This window comes from Nicotiana sylvestris, chromosome 4, assembly GCF_000393655.2.
Source record: "Nicotiana sylvestris chromosome 4, ASM39365v2, whole genome shotgun sequence".
Classification (NCBI taxonomy): Eukaryota; Viridiplantae; Streptophyta; class Magnoliopsida; order Solanales; family Solanaceae; genus Nicotiana; species Nicotiana sylvestris.
In genome coordinates this window covers 4,179,990-4,194,602 of record NC_091060.1, presented here as the reverse complement: position 1 = coordinate 4,194,602, position 14,613 = coordinate 4,179,990, and the positions used below count along the sequence as shown (strand labels likewise).

The 14,613-nt window shown below is 36.8% G+C and overlaps 1 protein-coding gene across 2 annotated transcripts; it reads right to left on the bottom strand.

The window, feature by feature from the left end:
* Nucleotides 1-3,692: 3,692 nt before the first annotated feature.
* On the bottom strand, nt 3,693-14,613 carry LOC104247926 (phosphatidylinositol 3-kinase, root isoform). 2 transcript variants are annotated; one of them, XM_009804079.2, is made up of 18 exons: nt 14,430-14,613; nt 13,456-13,555; nt 13,223-13,319; nt 12,634-12,792; nt 12,322-12,531; nt 11,098-11,276; nt 10,372-10,519; nt 9,336-9,431; nt 8,620-8,755; nt 8,390-8,511; nt 6,644-6,838; nt 6,358-6,528; nt 5,878-6,015; nt 5,416-5,570; nt 4,865-5,008; nt 4,555-4,702; nt 4,269-4,454; nt 3,693-3,902 (listed from the first exon to the last, which is right to left on the bottom strand). In XM_009804079.2, exons 1-17 carry the CDS (start codon nt 14,539-14,541, stop codon nt 4,317-4,319), a joined length of 2,448 nt encoding a protein of 815 aa, XP_009802381.1. In that variant the 5' UTR covers nt 14,542-14,613; the 3' UTR covers nt 3,693-3,902; nt 4,269-4,316. The 2 variants fall into 2 exon arrangements, with proteins under 2 accessions (XP_009802381.1, XP_070027828.1); XM_070171727.1 differs by lacking the exon at nt 13,456-13,555 and having other exon boundaries at nt 14,430-14,569.

Here is a 14,613-nt window from a genome sequence, read left to right as displayed (position 1 = left end):
TCTTTTTCACATAACCCCACTATTGTGTCCTGGGAAATAGGGAACAGTATTGATTAAGGGATATACTTTTTCTCGATTTCTATATAAAAAATAATAATTAATAAAAATAAAGATTTCCTGACGTTACAAAAAATAAAAAATAATTAATTATATAAAAAAAAATATTTTCTTACGTTAGCCACTTTTGGAGCAATTGACCTAAAAGGTAAGAGGAGCACATGGGATTTTTGGTTTAATATAAAAGACTCGATTGGGATTGGCTGGCAAACTCTCATCACAAATTCACATGGGATATTCACTGACTTTTTTGCCAAGATTTTTTAATTCATATACCGTTGAATATGTGGCATAATTAAAAAAGGACGAAAAGCTCCAAAGCTTTAATAACCAAATCCACTTTTGATTAATTTAATCTAGAAAAAAAATCGACCAAAATCGACGGAATTTAATAGCTTTTGCTTCGAATTATGTATATGTATCAAGAAATTTACTAAATATGTACGAACTCAATAGCATAATTGAGTTGTGAATTTGATGGCAAGCACTTTCTCAAGCAGAAAAGCATTCAATAACCTAGCAGTTACACGTTGTTGATTTCATACTCCTCCGATAAAGACAATAACCATTCAGTTAAGAAGCCTTCACGATATTTTGGTGGCAGGTATTAGTATACAGGGGCGGATTTAGGAGGCAAAAAGGGGTTCAGAACCCCCTTTAGCCGAAAAATTACACTATATATACATATAAGGCAAAATTCGGTATGTACCTCTATATATTATATTTTGAATTCCCTTAATACAACCCAAAAACATAGCTCAGTGGTCAAGGAGGTTAAAAACGTTTTGTAAGGTCACAGATTCAATTTCCACTAGTCACACACTTTTCTAATTTTAACTTTTTCTTTTTTTGAACCTCCTTAGCGAAAATTCTGCCTTCGTCACTGCTAGTACACCGAAGCCTTAGAGAGCCGCTAGACTCCAGTCAAGTTGTTACGAAATGCCATTAATACATAGATTAAGATCTAGTATCAGTTAGTCGGATCAGTAAATTTCGAATACGAGACGAATAAAAAGACAGAAGAATTGACAAAGAAAAGTGTCAAAAAGTAGATTACAACAATACTCTATGTATTTCTCGTTGGACTAGAGACAAATATAGCAGGTTGCTAGTTTTAACTACTATTTGTACTTACTTAATAATTGGTTAGGATTAGTCAACTTGACGCGTTAAGATTAGTTATTTAAACCTCTCGATTGCGTAAAGGAATTCAGCGTGATTTAAGTAAGATAGTTATGGCAACTGAGGCAAATGAATACTAGATGTAACCTGAATCAAATTGCTAAATGAAATTGTATCGAGAAGTTTTGTTTGTTGAAAAAACATGAATTCCATATTTATTACTCCTTCTGTTTCAAAATTAGATGACATATTTTGCTTATAACCTCCTTCAGATAAAAAATGGCTTTCTCTTCAAGAAACCCTAGTTCTTCAAAGAACAAAAGTAAAACGGATGATGCTGCTCCTCATATAGTGAGTACCATCATCCCAAAGAATCTTATTACCACCAAAGATTTCGAATAGAAATACCCTTCTGCTCACCCTCATACGTGTGTTGTTAGCATATACCTTTCTTCTATCTGTCCTTTTAGTATCCCTGTTGTGAAGGAAGACTGCCAATGTCAAGATTTGGACATTATCGCTCCCGACCTGGTAGAGCGGATAACTTTACCCAAGAAGGGGTTTACATATTTTTACACGTATCCCTTCACTTTCGGAGCATTTTCTTTGAGCGGAGAGCTTGATTCCGTCATTGTGGAGTTCTGCCTCCGCTATCAGGTGTGCTTGGCACAGGTAAGCCCTTCCATGTGGAGGACAATCACTTGCCTTCGATGGTTGTGCCACGAGACGGGAGCAAAGCTATCCTTAGCTCGAGTGATGAACCTCTATTCCAATCACATTAATAAATGCTAAATGAATCAATCCCAACGCATGAAAATGAGTTTTCCAAAGTTTTACCCAAAAGTCAAAATTCACCCCCGGGCCCATGTGGTTGCAAACCGAGGTTCGAACCAAAACCCCATTACCCATTCCCCGACAAATTCAAATATATGGTTTGTTTTGAAATCAGACCTCAAATTGAGGTCCAAATCCCTAATTTTAGAAAAAAACCTAGGTTCTACCCACATCACCCAATCTACCCATGAAAATCTTTGATTTGAAGTTGAAATTATGTTAAAAGATGTTAAAAAGTGAACAAAATAAGTTAGAAATCACTTACCAATCGTTTCGGAGAAGAAAAGGTAATTGGAAAATCGCCTCTTATGTTTTGGGGTTTTGAAAAATGTAAAATAACTGAAATTCACGTGTATTTATACCCCTCTGAAGTTCCCACCGCGGACCGCGTAAGAAGGATCGCGGCCGCGCAGGCTCCCTGAAGACCTGCGGATCATTGCCCAGTGCGGACTGCACCAAGCCGACCGCGGCCGCACAACACCCACCGCGGACCGCTCAAGGTGACTCTACATTGAAACTAAATTGGATTAGTTCAATTTAGTATTTAAAAATTAAACTTTAGAATTTAAATATTCAAAAACTATACGAAAAGTACTATAAGTTACATTTTTTCTCATGTCAATATGATAAAAAAATATTTTAAAATATTGATCAAACTTCACACGCAGTTTGACTCTCGATAAGCAAAATGTATCATCTAAATTGAAACGGAAAGAGTAATTTTAATAAATTGAGATAAACTATGCACTTCAGATGTTGAAAAACAAACTGTCTCTTCTGAAATTATCAATGTGCTAACGAAAGGAAGCGTTATTTATGATCCCTTAATTTGTGAATGCAGATCACTAATTCACAGGATGGACAGTTGGTAGTGAAGCACACCTATCGGGAGCAGAACAGAGTAGCTGATGCATTGGCCAAGGAGGCAGCAAACAAAGTCTTTTTGAACAAGTCTAGGATATTATCAGTTCCTCCGATGTTTGTCAATGATATATTTTGGGCAGAATTGGTTAGAACTTTTGTGAGTTGTAATATAGACACAATCGTGCATAACATTACTACTATGGGGATACTACAATACCCTAGCAATGACTTTGCTGTATTATCTTTTGCTATCTAGCCATATATAATATAATATCCCTTTTAACCAAAAAAAAAAAGAAGAAAAAACAAACTATCTTGATTATCCGGTGTTCGAGTTACAAAAGAGTCGTAATTATCCAGTGAGACAACATCTAAATAATTACACACCCATATATATTTATTTATTTTAATTTTTTTTTTAAAAAGATGGCCCCTACTATGCCAAATATTATGGTCCAACCACAAGGAATGCATAAGTTCATTTGAACATTGATCTGAGAGAATGAAAAAGACAGCCAATTATTCTACATTGAAACTCTAAAAAAAGCCAGCCCAAACCACTAAGCTCTCACTATGCACGAAGTCCTGGAAAGGGCCGGACCACAAGGGTCTATCGTACGCAGTCATACCCTGCATTTCTGCAAGAGACTGTTTCCATGGCTTGAAGCCTTGAACCCGTGACCTCTTGGTCACACGACAACAACTTAAGTTACACCAAGGCTTGAACATGTGACCTCCTGGTTAATCAATTATTCTACATGAAACACTGAATTTCACTAAAAGGATTTGAAAGAGAATGAAAAGTATAGCCAGTATTTCCACATGAAAGCTTGAATTTCATTTAACCTGCTTTATATGATTATATCTGCTTTTGCTAAAATACAAACAGAAAGCTAAAATAAGTTAACATGAACATTATGTATAGTTATAGCAATGTAAGGTTAGTTCAACTGTACAAATACAACACGAGTACATGTTCTCATATGCATCATTTCCGTTCTGCAGCAGCGAACTTATCAGCCAACCTGAAACAAGTGATACCGTTGGTATTTGCACAAGAAACCAAGTAATACATGATATTGTCTGAGCACCAATTATTCTACTTAATGAGAATACCAAAAGATTGCAAGTCACTTCAAGTTTCCAAATGAGGTCTGTAATACCCTCATGTTAAGGGTAGCGAAAGGAGCCAATGATGAATTATTAACATGTGACTATGTATTCCACAACCAATAAAGGCCTGGCAAGCACAAACTTAAAAAACCCAGAGAAGCTCACTAGCTGAACCAGGACCCAGCCAACGACACACTACAACAAGTATTGTGGCGTACCAAATATGGATAGCTTTAGGAAACTAGGTCTGATTTAGGGGAAAATTTCGCTGTCTTTACCTTAATTTAGAGGATGCTCTTTGAACGAAATGAACTTTCACCCATAACTCAACGCCAGTACTGGGCCCAACGGTGAATTGTCTCAACCATTTGTGGAAATAATGCACTGACACTTTCATTAATAAGATCCTGAAAGAAGTGAATGCATTCCTCGTCGTCCAAGTCTAACCGAAACTTCTCTTGAAGCTAATAAACATAAAGAGTTAAGTCAGAAGAGGGAAATAAGAGGAGTGATCTAAATGAACATGAGAGCCTGTAGAACACATAAGCAAATAGACACAGCAACCTTAAGAATGCCCTTCTCAGGATCAGAAGCTATGTCAGGAATATTGGAACCGGCCATCAAATGAAACAAATTTAATATGAGGTTGCTTGATTTTCGGAGAATGTTGTATGCTTCACAACAATAGGATTTGAACCTGGTGTAGTACTGGCTGCAAGAAAAGAAGAGGACAATTTAATATTGCTTTTCAAGTTTCATCAACACTTTCCAATGCCTGCAGAGGATTTATAAATGGAAACTTCCAAATCAGGATGAACTTGACAAAACTCAGTTTGGATCTTGACACAGGTCACTTCAAAGCAAAATTAGGTACCTTTCTGCTCCACCCATAGCTTCAACCATTTCTTTGCAAAGCTTCATGGGCGGTGGAAAGGGCTTAGGATCTCGACCTAAAATGAAACCAAAATCAACATGGAAAAGGCGCCCATCATCTCTTAGCAGAAGATTGTCAAGATGCCTGCATATCAGAAACATGATTATTATAGATCCAGTTAAAAAGAAACATATCACTTCAAATAAGCATGGTAATGGATATTAGGGAACCAATGAGATCAAACTTAATTGCTAATTTCAGTTTTTATCATTAGAAGCTTCATAAGAAACTGTGACTTGCCCTCAAAGAAACACATGTCTACAATTACACGGTAGTGATATTCTCTAAACTTGACCGAGATTAAGTTAGAAGTAATTGACTTAGCGCCAAATTAGCTGTCAAATTATTTTATCTGTCTAAACTTATCATTCAAGACCACGGATTTTAAGATTACCACAAATCCTGCACCACATTATCTAGAACTTACAATGACACATCAATAGTGAAACGAAAAGGAAAGAGGGAAGCAAGAATTCCAAGTTAATAGTCACCTGTCCCCGATGCCCAATATGTACGTGATGACGGAGTAACCAGCACAGCTTTTTATAAATGTCTCAAGACATGTAGATGTAATACCAAATGGTCCATTTTCATCAGGATGAAACTTCTGCAAGTAGCTTACAATGCTTCGATGTTCTGAAATAATCTGATAAAATAAACTAAGAGTAAATTTAGTGCAGTTTAATATAATGTTTGTATGCAGAAACTTTTTAAGAACAAAATTCAAATTGAAAATACACTAGCTCATCTATAATTCCATTAAAGAGTCATAAAAAAAAGCACAAGACGAGTGACGTAACGTAGACTATGATGCCATTGACATTAAGCACGACCATGCTCTTGAAGCTTTAAATGTACAAAGGACTCGAGACTCTAACAGAAGTAATTCATCTTAAATGCAGAAGTTTGAGAGTTGCCTCTTAGTGCTTTTACTGTCATTATAGGTTACATACCTGTGCCAACGGCTTAGAGGGGATAAATTCCAGCATGCCCTCATCGTGTCCAGTTGCCAATACTCTGTATGGAGTCAAATGCAAATCAAGGTTCTCCAATTTGAGCAATCGATCCATAAGTGATACCATTTGGACAACCTGCAAGACTTAGAAGTCAGTGTGTTGTGTCTTCAAACAGGATCACTAGAGGCAGGAGACAGTTGCCCACCCATCAGTTTTCTTTTTCTCTCAGAAACTTCCTTTTTTAAAAAAAAAATCTTACAATATTTAGTTGGCTCCTCATGAATTTGAAACTAATTCTGATGCCAAAAACTGAAGGCAAGTTATGCCTCTATCTGTAAATCTCATTTCCTTTCTCATGTGAAAGTTGGGAGAAAAGAGAACTTGTCCCCTCGAGGAGACAGACCAAAGCACATCACAAACAAACCCAATGTTTCTAAATGGTTACAGCAAAAGCAATGTACAACATCAAGCATATACCAGCTGATCTTGTCGAAGATCATCTCCTTTTTTAAATATGATCTTGCAACATCCACCATTTGCTGTTCGAAATGCCAACCGTAATGGATGTAATGCACTTTTAAATATTGAAGACTCTGACGGGATGATCCCTGTGATCAATAGATCAGGGGCAAGAGGAGACCGAATCGGCTGCAAAGCATCAATGATCAGCATATTATGGTTTCAGAAATTTAAATGCAATATACATGTATTATAGACGTTTACAGATTTAATGACAGGCGAACCAGTTGAAAAATGTAATTACCTCGTCAAAATAAGTGAGCTCGCTGAGGAGGCCAGACAGAAGATGTCTAAGCTTTTCAATCTTCTTTTGTGTGCCACCACGGACATTTCTTACATCTCTCATTATAGAGCATAACTGAGCAGTCAATTCAGTCTGGCGCACTAAGCTCTGCCACAACTTAAAGCCATCTTCATCTCCACTTGCACCAGCCCCCAACTATTATGACATATATGCAGTCAGTAGCCAACACAAGCAACAAAGAATAGAGAGTGAAAGAGACCACAGAGCACACTGCTGTTTTCCCCAAATGTTATCATATCTGCTCTACCCATGGCAACTTATTCATTGGGACCTTAGCCAACAATTCAAGTTTTAAATTTAATCTCGATTTCCCCATTTCCCTTCAAGGAGACAACAGTTCAAGTTTTCAATTATAACGCCAATTTCCCCTGGAGACCAAGCTTTTCCCCCTAATTCCGAAACTGGAAAAGGATCACAAGAACTGACCTTCAAATTTATCCTAAAGCTAAATTTCCCTCCAAAGTTTTTTATATTAGTCAAAAATTAATAAACGCCAAGTTTATATCTGTACTGACCTTCAAATTTATCCTAAAGCTAAATTTCCCTCCAAAGTTTTTTTATGTGTCAAAAATTAATAAAAACCAAGTTGGTATCCAAAATTATTTACAAGATATGCATGTGACTCTGCTTGAGTCATACATTGTCTTCCACCAGTTTGACCAACTATTCATTTTTTTTTGGATAAGGTTGACCAACTATTCATACATCATGTTATTTTATCCATATGAAAAAAATACCAGTGAAAAAAGATCTCTTAATGCTTTCTAGATCATTCTCACAATATGTATCCGTGTATTGCGTATATATGGTTTCTAGATATTCAGGAGAGGGTGGGCGTTGATCCCATGGACAATAATATGCGGGAAGCGAGGCTTATATGGTTCGGGCACGTGCGGAGGAGAAGCCTAGATGCCCCAGTTAGGAGGTGCGAGCAGTTGGCTTTGGCAGGTGCGAGAAAAGGTAGAGGGCGGCCTAAGAAGTATTGGGGCGAGGTGATCAGGCAGGACATGGCGCGACTTCAGATTTCCGAGGACATGGCTCTTGATAGGGACATGTGGTGGTCGAGCATTAGGGTTGTAGGCTAGGGGGTAGTCGAACGTTTTTCCCTCTTTGTACCGGATAGTCCGATAGAGTTTTGTCTAGGTCTGTTAGCGGTCTATGTTGTGTTCACACTATTTTTTTTGTTTTGCATAGTATTGTGTTATTGCCCATCCACATATTTGCTGTCTCTTACGACACTGTTATAATTTTTCTGGTTTCTTTTGTTGTTACGGACCTATTCTTTTGCTTCTTTTCTGATATTATTGTCTCTTCTGTCGAGCTAAGGGTCTCGCAGAAGCAGCCTTTCTAACCTTCCGGGATAGGGGTAAGGTCTGCGTACACTCTACCCTCTCTAGACCCCACTAGTGGGGTTTTACTGGTGTATTGTTGTTGTTGTTGTAGTATATAACATATACACATTTACATATACATATATATATATATATATATATATATATATATATATATATATATATATATATATATATATATCGTTGAAATGTCAAAACCAAGGAAGTTTTAAAACTAGCATCTCACTCCATTCAGAGTTCTTTTTAATATACCTATCTATATTCAGACAAATATGATAACAAGATAATATAAGTAGCCTATCTAATGACTAATGAAATAATAACTGGCTCCGACCTTCAACATGCTTTCTTCCAGAATCTCATAGGTACAATAAAAGCGTTTTGCATATGCAGGATCATGAAGTTCCACTGCTACAAACCACCGGAGAAAGCTTGCCAACTCAACATTCCTTAATGCTGCAAAAAAATACAAAAAACGAAATGGTTACCTGCTTATCCTATAAGTGGGCCATGGATCTTCACGTTGCACCTAGAAAACTTTGATGTATATTACAGTAAGCATACACCGTTGCACAAGGAAATGAGAAAGGCGAGATTTGTCCGAGCGCTCAAAACGAAGAGCTTGAACCAACTGAAGGAGGTAGCACTGAAGCTCTTCATCATCAGCTCTTTCAAGAACGCTAACGGCATAGGCACGGACCTGTCATAGTATTTCAAATTAGAACTCCTTCAAATCAGGATAAGATGTGAAGTTTAAGAAGTAAAATAGCTGGTGATGATAGAAAAACAGCAAAAAGAAAAAAAAAAAAAAAGATATACCTGAAATGGCTTGAGACATACAACATCAATTATCGTTTAAATGAAGAAAAAAAACATAAATAACCACGATAGAGGCCTTTTATGAAAAAGATTTCCATTTCCAGAAACTATTAAGACCAGTGGAGAAGCAAGTAGTATCTAAGTTTACTACCAACGCTCAGCAACTTCATCAAGGACCAACAGCCTACGCAAGTTTGTTCTCTATAAACAGTTTCTTTTCTTTCCTTTTGTTACAATTGCATGCTCGTAGCCACCTGGTAGAGATTTCAAGAACCTTGACTTGGAAGGCAGCATATTTAAGGTCAAGATATCTCCAAAGAAACTCCCTGTCTCAAACCTGTAGAATTTCTGGAACTATATTTCTTGGATGATACTCTTGTAAGTAACTACTTCTGAGCACACATGATAAAAGCAGATTTCCTGTAAATTTTCACTTGCAAGTATCAATGTCCAACTCTTACCTCTTCACTCTCAAAGACGGGAGATAAAAGCTCCAATGCATCACATAAGTCAATTGATTCCCACTTGTGCATCAGTTCTAAGGCTTGCTTTGCTTCCTGCATAAAAATTCAAATTTTGTCCTTGAACTTGATTTAACTTGGTTCATCAAAGCAGTATTTGTACACAAAGCAAATATCCAAGGTCTAAAATACTACTCAGAAAACTTCCACAAAATTGATGTAATTATCTTTTCCAAACAGAGAAAAATTTGAGTAACTCAGATAAACATAAGGATTATCAAACAAATAAATGATAAGTGGAAGCCTTAATCAGAAGAGATCAAATAAGAAGTGCATATCTTGATCAGATGATGGCATCTCCTCCTTGAGACTGTATATCTCGGGCTTAACTGAAACAACTAGGGGTTATGTCGAGTATTTTCTCAAACAGTATAATCTTTTTTGAGGTCTAAGGATTTTATCAGAAGCTGTCTTTAGAGAGATTCCTTCTGGAGAAGTACTGAAATAATGCAGACAGTTTGCAGTTGGTGTTCAACGAGCCGACATCTATCCCTATATGTCTCTTCTCTATTTCATTTTTTTATTTTTACTGATAGTAAACTCAATGTATGTGAAAGCACAACCGGTCCTAAACCCGAATAAGTGAGGGTTACAGAAGATTAACAGCCAGCATAGGAATAGTCTAATTAAGATGAATCCTCCAAATAGTAAAGATATCTGGAATAGAGTGAAATGAGTATAGAGAATACATATAGCCAATCCGAACCAGATTGAGGGAGAGTTGATTGATATATAGTGTCATTTGCTAGCCTGCTGCTTCCTAATGCCAAGCATTTTCGACAATGGAACATATATAGATCCAAAAACAAGAAGAGGAAGAATAAAATTGTCACTACTTGAATTCTCTTTTCTCCTTCCCTTTTTTGTTTTTATTGGAGTGGGATAATCAAGGACTATTCTGTTCTTCAGCTTCAGTTATTGGGTTTTAGAAAGGAGAGAAAGGTGATTTAAATGAAAGAGAGGCCCTGTTTTATACCTGGACATCGCTCCATTCAACACATCGAAGAAACTTAGTCAGAGCCCGTTTCTCAGACATCAAGGAAAAACGGAATTTCCAAAGCAGCTGCCTCTCGTCTCCACTCAAATTTATCGTTGGAGGGTACTTCAAAATTCTTTGTATTGACCTAATAGTCATGCAATACACAACTGGTTACATTCATACAAATTTTAAATAAAAAAGAAAAACAAGAAACACAAAAAGAAAAGAGAAAGAAATTGAATGTAGAGAAACATTAAGGATCACGGCATCAGCAAATAGCATATTATAAAAATTGTACAAACAGAAGGCATCAAGATAAGTTACTGAATCTGAACAAGCTACAGAAATAAGCATAGAAGAAGAAATTAGAGAGAAATGGAAAAGAGAATGGAAGGATAACCCTGTTTCTAAGGTTTAGTGATTAGGATAAAAAGATCAAGGTTCTTTGATTGCTAAAAATCTGACTAAACTACACAATGCATTATTGAACATCCACACCCAGACCTAATTGAGACAAGTGGTCTCCAACAATGGTGGAGACAGAAAAGAAATTGACGGATTAGAAAAGAGAACACAAAGTTTAAAAAAAAAGGTTATAGGTGTGGATTCAGTGGAATGAGTACAAAGGATTCATATAGCCGGCTCCAACTAATTTGCCATGAGGCATAGTTGATTGATTAATTGATTGATTGAAAAAGGTTAAAAAAAATTGGTTTGTCTTACTTTCTTTCTGTAGAACTTGGTTTAAGATCTCGGTCAATGATGCCACGATTTAAGCTCCTAGCAAGCTTTAGTTGTTTGTGCTCAGAGGGATTTATTTTTCCCACCTCTGGATCGTAGACGGTAACCAGTTCATTCGTTGAAGCAATAGGCGACGGTAATAAGAAGTTTGCTCCTGATTCCTACACAATAAGGCAACAAAATCAACATATTGCACTTCATCGGAAAAATACCATGCTATAACACTACGCGTTGATAGTCACGAGCACATTTGGCACCAGATATTAGGCTAAAGAAAATGCTACTATGAACTCTTTTAGTACCAGAAATCAGTTGGCAAAAAAGTCTGGTGACAACAAGGTAACTAAACCTAGAAAACAAACTCTGGCAAAAATGTTCTCACATTGGGACCCTGCTGATTTTCTTTATCTCATCTTTATTTTAGTGGGAAGTAGCAGGTACCTCATGGAGTTAGTCGAGGTGTGTGCAAGCTGGCCCAGACACCACAGTTTAAAAAAAATCCCTTATGATTTTGTTATATTTATTGGGTGTAATTGAAGGACAACATTACAAATTTTCCTACCATGCTCCCTTAGTCGTGTTGTGCTTACTTTTCATCTATAGCAGTGAACTATTCTCATCTTTTATTCTCTGCAAAAACAAGCAACGCGAGAAGTTGTCACGCCCCACAGAATTTCAATTTTTTCCGAGGTGCTTCCTATTCTATGTTTATCAAAATTATATGACATACGTGTAGAAAAGAGTGGAATGCTTGATTTTGATATTTGGAAAGTGATACGAATGAGTAAGAATGATTTGGGCATGAAACATGGCTTGAAGGGATTGATTTAAGGTTAAAAGTTAGGAGAGGAACCCAGGTAGGTCATACTATAGCGCCCCTACCGTGTGCCCAAGATAAGTTTTTGAGTTGGGGAAAAAGGCCGGTAGCACACTTGGCGCACAGTTACCGTGTGCAGCCCTTTAGATATTGATCATGACAGAAATAAGCTGTACAAAATCTTCAACAGGAACAATACTTATGAAAAAAAAGAAGTAATCTTCTATGGGAACAGTGAAATAAAAGGAGGAAAGTTAGAAATCCAACAAATACTTGATGAATAAGAAGAAAGATTAGCTGGCAAATCATAAACCATATGTAATAACTAGAAGAGCTTCAAGAAAATTAAAATAAAACGGATATAACACTACATACTGATAAAGAGATACCTGGAAGACAACTCGGTGTTCAAAACTGCAAAAATCAATAACCAGATATAAATGAGAACTTCCATTTTGACTATTTTCAGACTCCTTAATTTTCTCCATAGCTTTAAATGCAAGGCGGTCCAGCCAATCAACTCGCTGAATCTGCCCCCTCTCGTACTTATTGACCAGTTTTTCCAAACGCTCCAACTCCCCACGTTCTTCCTTGGGGACCTAATGGAAGTCAACCTTGGTGAGCAAGTAGAAAATTTTCCACAGCAAGTCTCTTGCGAACAATATGGAAACCATGAAGCTAAGCTAAAGTTCAAAAGAAACCTTTCCAGGTGTAGTTGTATTAATGGATCCATCTGCCTCTTTGCCTGACCAAAGCCTAAGCTTATGCTTTCCTGTCTTTAGCTGCTTTTTCATGTTGAAGAGATGAATGGTCGCCCCACCAATCAATCCCTCACCTTTCCCACAAGAAACATCCCAAACCTTTAAGTGAAAGGAGAAACCCAAATTAACCATATTAACTAACTTAGTCGAACAAGAAAGAACTGTTGGCAAATGTCGTTGACCGCAGGATTAGACCCAAAGAAATCTGAATTTTGAAATTCTCTTCAATCTTAATTTAGTAGATTTGGTGTTCCTCTTTAATGCAAAAAAGAAAGAAACACGAGTTCTTCGTACAGATAGGGCATAACAAGTACATGTAGGAAAAGCGGATATACTCAAGGTCTCACTTTCCCAAACAAACAAATCTGCACAACACTACGGACACGAAACAAAGTTAAGAGACACATATTAAGATGGTTACTAAATAAACTCAACAGAACATTGAGGTTTGGATTAAAGAACTACTAACAAATAGTAAATCATCTTTTTTATAGCTGAAAGGAAGATAATCAATATGCTCTCGACTCACTGTAAATGCCAGTTGTGAATTTGCAGTTAAGTCTCTATACTTTGTACTCATTGTGATAAGTTCATTCCAGCAAAACGATGGACCTCTTGATTCCAGCCTGCCCACGGAAAGGTTCTCAATTAATAATTAAGAAATTACTTTACAAACTTACAATTTGGAAACACTACTCTTTCAACTCCAATTTCCATTGTAGTTAAATTAGAAACTGCCAAACACATTGTCCTAAATGAAACCTTGTTCTCATGGAAAGCCCAAAGGGAGCACCATCTATATACAATGTACTCTCCACATATAGCTCTGGCTTTTTCTCCTCCGTTGTAGAATCAACATTATCTACACATATTAAAAGGAAAGAAAATTTGTAAATGCAGAGGTCAAACAACTGTAGTAACACAACACTGTCAGCCCATGATCGCCTCTTCACTTGATTTAACAACGATCCTCTCAGCTTAATGCAAAATTGGCTAGCCTACTACTACTCCCTCCGTCCCCTGTTATGTGACACACTTTCATTTTTAGACTGTCCGGAAAAGAATGATACTTTTCTCTTTTTTGAAACAATTTGATCTTAGAATTCTCACAGCAATGTCATGACATGTTTCAGACTTTTCAAAAGCCTTTATTTCTTTCTTAAAATCTATGCCCAGTCAAACGCTTGACATAAAATGGAATGGATGGAACTACGAAGGGAGTACAAATTAGCTAAAAAATCGAGCTTTAACGATCCATGAAGCTAAAAATAACACAATGAGCAACTAGAGTCTAAAATCCTAGTAGGCAAAAAAGTTAAAAGAGTCTAAAACGCTTAAGCATATGGAAAGAAATCACATAGTCTTATTTGCCTACACTGGAATTTCAGACACCAGATTCTTTTTTATAACAGAAAAATCTCAAGGGCCATTGGCACACTGGTTCTAAACTGTTGGATAATAGGCCCGCCCGCCCCTCTACGCTTCTTCACTTAATTACCACGATTTTGTCTGCCTCAGGGTTCAAACCCGTGCTCCTAATTCCAGACACCAGATTTAAACATGATCATCTCAAATTAACAGAAAATTGGCTCGTATAGTACTATAATTTCTCTCAAAACACCCAAGCTTTTAACTATAAACACATAATATCACTAAATAAATAAAAAAAACTAGCTTTAACAACCGAATAAAGAGGAAATAGAAAATAAATTGTGGTAAAATAAGAGGGAATTAACCTGAATCGGAAAGCTTAGGTGATAACAATTTGCCTTCCAATTTCTCAATACGGAAAGTAACAGGAAGATTGATATCACAAGATAAGAAAAAGCGGAACTCGTTTCCGCTCATGGCTTTGATCACAAAATTGCAGAGGAATTTTTTCAAACACTTTTTGTTCTAAGCTGGGTTTTGGATTTTGGC